The 5,476-nt window shown below is 33.8% G+C and overlaps 1 protein-coding gene across 1 annotated transcript in view; it reads right to left on the reverse strand.

Moving 5' to 3' along the window:
- PDE4DIP (phosphodiesterase 4D interacting protein) overlaps window positions 1-4,588 on the reverse strand; it is a gene marked incomplete in the record, with an annotated part of 236,640 nt that extends 232,052 nt beyond the window's left edge. Inside the window, 1 exon segment of the mRNA XM_015824438.1 lies at window positions 4,279-4,588. Coding sequence (XP_015679924.1) covers window positions 4,279-4,419 — 141 coding nt within the window.
- Between the last annotated feature and the right edge of the window lie 888 nt (window positions 4,589-5,476).

A 5,476-nucleotide genomic window follows, 5' to 3' on the forward strand; every position in this document is an offset into this window, starting at 1 on the left:
TCAACCATGATATAATAGTGAACCATAAACTCAACACAGAGGTGTGTTCTCAGCAAAAAAAGGTTGGCTTATTTGCGATTTATATGCCATGAAATACAAGCATTAAAACAAAGTTGAAAAAGTCTAAAATATCCAATTAATACTTCTTATTTTACAAATGAGGAACACTGAGACTTAGAGATAATGCATTGCCTCTAGATCAGTTAGGAAATCTTAAAATATCAGGAATCAAAAACTGTTGGAGATCTACTACTATAAATTACAAAATAAATCTGTCAGGAGAATGATGTATATTTATTTATTTATTTATTTAATCACCTTGTCATAGATTCTGTTTTTAAAGTTCTCATTTAAATTTGAATCAACAAGAGTCTATTTTGATGGGTGGTGGTTGTCTATGATTTTGAGTCTTTTCCATTCTTGGATAGTAAAAGACTTGTTTCACCCTTCCCCATGGGTATTAATTTTTTGTACTGTAAAAATTGTCCATATATTTCTCCATGCTATGTCCTGATTTATCTCTTATCCTTGATAAACATGCTTTCTCAGAAATTTTTAATGGAGAATGTTGTCCAAACATTTTAGTAATCCATATGACCTTGACCTTGAACTTTTTCTAAACTTGATGCCTTTCTAGTGTGTTCAATTACAACTTCTGCTGTTTTCCAACTACCATTAGTCAATATCAAGGAGACCAGGGATTTCAAAAGTTACATTTAAATATATCATGAAGATACCAGGTTGAAAAGATTTATTGTATTGGATCACTTATTTCTATAGTTGTTGATACTTTTCAAAAATTAAATATATATATATAGCAAGACAGGTATTGCCCTAGCTGATGCTCCAAATCTTATTCCTCTGTAAAAAGGGTACACAACTGTGTTTGCCATAGAGTCACATTCACCAACTGTATCAAAAGTTTCTGATGAGATAGGTAAAGCAGCAGCAATAGAAATACATTCTTTGTGCCATGTTCCCATAGGAGAAAGTGAACCATTACTACTTTTAGCCCAAGATCAAGCTGTAACTCAGACTAAAGAGCACTGAAAAACCTTCTCCTCAAGAATGCCTGCAGATGCACAAATACTACTTTCTGGACCACCACGCCCCCCAAAAGGGCAGAAGAAAATACATTCTTGACCACTCTTAAAAGTTTGGTTGCATGATGAATTGAGGATTCTTTGTTTATGATATGAGAAATATAAAAATGTTGGGATGATTTATATGAGGGAAATGTTTTAGACACTTAAGGATAATGGATTTTGAGAAAATTTTAATTAATAAGAATGTTTTGAATAGTTTTAAAAGATTAGCTGTGGATTTATTAGACGGAATACTTAAAGATTAAATATTGGTTTGAATATGTTTAAAAAGAATAGAAATATTTTTGGACATAAATGTATTTTAGCTTAAGAAGGACATGTTTTTCAAGTAGTATATTCTTTCTTTTTTCCTTCTCTTTTCTTTGTTTTTGTTTTAAGATATGAGAAACGTAAAAGTATTGGAATGGCTTGTATAAGGAAAAAGACTTAAATACTTAAGTGTAATTAACTCTTAAGAAAATCTTAACAAGGAAAAATGTCTTTTGAACACTGTGGGGAAAACAAATTTAAATGAGAACTTTAAAAACAGAATCTATGACAAGGTGATTAAATAAATAAATAAATAAATATACATCATTCTCCTGACAGATTTATTTTGTAATTTATAGTAGTAGATCTCCAACAGTTTTTGATTCCTGATATTTTAAGATTTCCTAACTGATCTAGAGGCAATGCATTATCTCTAAGTCTCAGTGTTCCTCATTTGTAAAATAAGAAGTATTAATTGGATATTTTAGACTTTTTCAACTTTGTTTTAATGCTTGTATTTCATGGCATATAAATCGCAAATAAGCCAACCTTTTTTTGCTGAGAACACACCTCTGTGTTGAGTTTATGGTTCACTATTATATCATGGTTGAAAATGGGTATCTGTATTATGCAAATAGAGTCCGATAGTTATATTAAAACACATTAGTCTTTCAGAAAAAGATATATATATGTGTGTGTGTGTCAGTGTGATATATATGCTACAGAGTCTTTTTCTTCTGAGCCTTTATTTGTATTTAGCTCCAGTTGGCAGAGTCAGTATTCTAGTACAGAGGTCCCCAACCTTTTAGGCACCAGGGACTGGTTCCATGGAGAGAGGTTTTCCGTGGACCAGAAGATGCGTGGTTTTGTCTGCTGCCTGCATCCCACAGATGGGACTTTGCTTGTTTATGCGGACCGGTTGCTGGCTTGTTGCAGCTCAGTACCGGTCCATGGACCGGGGGTGGAGCCCCCTGTTCTAGTAAACAATCAAAACAGACCATACATGCTTGAAGTCCATTTGTCCATCATTCCACCACTGAATGAATAGAGAATGTGCCCCCAAACAAGTCTGATCTCTTGTAACAGCTGCAGATTGTCAAGAAAATTAACAGTGACAGGCAAGCTGTCTTTCAAGAAAGCTTTTCTACCATTTGTGGCCTTTATGTGGAAACTCCCAGATAATCATCTAAGGAACATCAGGATTTCTCACAACACAGCTTAAAAGTTATTATTTCAGCATTTGAAATACTGAGATGGTCTCTCCAGTATTTTAAGCAGTAGAGTGTTTTAGATGCATCCTTTTATATTTAATTTGTTGAGAAAGAGTAGAAAAACAAAAATGCTATAAAATCTATTAATGCAGAAATATTGGTTAGCCCAAGTCTGTCAAGTAATACATCTGAACTACCTGGCAATTTCTTTTGGTGGGCACCTGGTGTATTCATCAGCTGTACATTTAAGCCTTACTTTCCATCAGCAAACCTCTAAATAAAAAGTCATCTTTAAAAATGTTTTATTTGCCCAAATATGATATTGTATTCTATATTTTACTGTTGACACACTGTTAAATGATATCACTTTCCAGGTTCAAAATTAACATAAATTATTAATATAGTTTAATTTAATTACCAGATAGGCCAGATTATACTGATGATTTTCATGCTATAGGTGAAAGTAGTTATAGGCATATTTAATAATGAGAGGACTACATGCCATTACATTTATTTATTAAAATTATGTCCCACCTTTATTTTTTACAACTAAAATTGTACATAGACCCAGGCACTGCAACGTTTCATCTTGGGTTTGTCCTCAGTTCCCTGAACATATACATATAAATTCATATAGGTACTTGATATATCACACTATTCTTACAGGATTTTTGGAGACTATACATGAATAATTTTTCTTAAGAAATTATGCATAAAAGCTGATAACAGCAGAGGTAGTTGAATCAGAATCCTGTCTCCCTCTTTAGTGAAATAGCTGTTGGTCCTGACTGAAAGCCAACTTTACCAGGAGCAAAACAGTGACAAAACAAATCATTTAAGCATGTTGAAACATTATTAGTTTCCTACAGTGACTTTTTTCAAGATAGTATAAAAATAAAAATATACTCTGCCTAAAGATTCAAAAAAGTTCAATTGTGGAATCACCACCCCATCCTCCAGGACCTGGGTATACTCATTTCGAATGATTTATGTTATAAAATTCATTGTAACAGCATTGCTAAAAAAGCATTAAAAGTTTGAATTTAATTCTACAAAGTTTTTTTGTGTGGAAATACTGTATTGCTCACTAGAGCTTATAAAACATACATTAGGCCAATCCTAGAATATTGTTCAGCTGTTTGGAAACCTTACCACATATCAGACATTAATACAATCAAGCGAGTGCAGAAGTACTTTTCAAGCAAAGTTCTTGTACACCTGTCCAAAATAGAATAGCTTAATGCTACTAGGCTTGAAATTCTTGGTTTGGATAGTTTAGAACTGCGATATTTGCAGTCAGATTTAGGTATTGCATACAAAATTATACATAGTAACAACTTACCTGTGAACGATTTCTTTAGTTTTAATCATAATGTAATGCATGCAAACAATTACTTTAAATTTAATGTAAATCACTTTAAACTTGATTGCAAAAAAAAATGATTTTTGTAAAAGAGTTATCAAAGTCTGGAATATCTTACCCAATTCAGTTGTCTCAGCTACTAACTTTCACAGTTTTAATTCCAACTTAACTTCTGTGGGCCTCACCCCATATTTAAGAGGTCCCTAAGGGGATGTGCATAAGTGCACTAGCATGGCTATCATACCTGTCACGTTTTAGTTCTTTCATTTTGTTTGAATTTATAATTTTTGTTTGATGAATAAATAAACAAACAAACAAACAAGCAAACAAACAAAAACTACCAACTCACCTTTCTGTAGATGTCCTCTCTATTGTCTTCATACTTTTGCTGGATGTGGTCCTCCAAGAAGTAGATGCGCAACTTAAGGCTGAAGTTCTCCTTCTTCAGGTCATTGAGATGCTGAGACAGTGTACGATATCCATTAGACATGTTTGGGAATCCATGGGGTGAAAGTCTTCTCTCATCCCTTTCATACCAATAACATTGTGAAGCAAAAAAAGGTCATAGAAATGGCTATACTTGCGTATGGGAGGTTTATCATAGAAGTGAACTCAATGTTTGAATATCAGCTGCACTGTGAAACTAAAAGCCATGCTCAGTGCACAAGAAGCCTAAGAATCACTTGCTTTTTTTATCTCAGGGAAGTATTTAAGAAATTCCTGGCAGAGACTCTCATGGACAAACAGATACATGTACAAGTGGTGTAATCTGAGATAAGAATTGCTCTGTAACTCTGCTGATACTTCACAGCCATCCCACACCAACTGGAGGAGATTAATAAGTCTGAGAGAAATAGCAAACTTGGCAACTAATCTTTCTCTTCAGGACTATAGGCAGATAGTGACTGCAGCAGGTGTTAGGAAGGCAAGACAAAGTACAGCACCATGATAAGACAAGTTGACTAGGAAGAAGCTCCTTAAGTTCCATTTCTGTGGACTAACAAGCATAAAATACCAGAAAAGGCTCAAGTGAATCTTCAAATAAGCCTGTGATTTAGGTTGGCAACCCTGCAAGTGGTGGCTGGTGGTTTAACAAATAATAGAAGCAAAACCCAGAATATGATGGGGCTCTGAGGCTCCATTCTCTCTTTTGAATTGTCTGCTTGCATTGCTAGTAAGGAGACAGCATTTTTTCAAAATCAAAGTAATGGACAATCCTACTAATTCAAAACAGAAGTAAAAAAAGAATGGAGGCACTATTTTGAGGGAAATATAATTTTCATCTCAAGTGGAATTATGATCATTGAGCTGTTTTCTGGCTCTGACATTAATATGAGCTAAAGTAAAAATCCCTCCCTTAACATAACTGAATTCAAATTACCAATGACCTTGGGCCAGTCACCACTTCTCAGCCCAACTTACCTCACATGGTTGTAGTGGGAAGGAAAATATGAAGAGGAAGTAGAATTAGGTAAGTTTACCACTTTGAGTTATTTATGAAAATAATAGAGACAGGATAAAAATCTAAAAAATAAAATGTATACATA

Source organism: Protobothrops mucrosquamatus, unplaced genomic scaffold, assembly GCF_001527695.2.
Source record: "Protobothrops mucrosquamatus isolate PMUCROS unplaced genomic scaffold, P.Mucros_1.0 scaffold_190, whole genome shotgun sequence".
Taxonomy (NCBI): Eukaryota; Metazoa; Chordata; class Lepidosauria; order Squamata; family Viperidae; genus Protobothrops; species Protobothrops mucrosquamatus.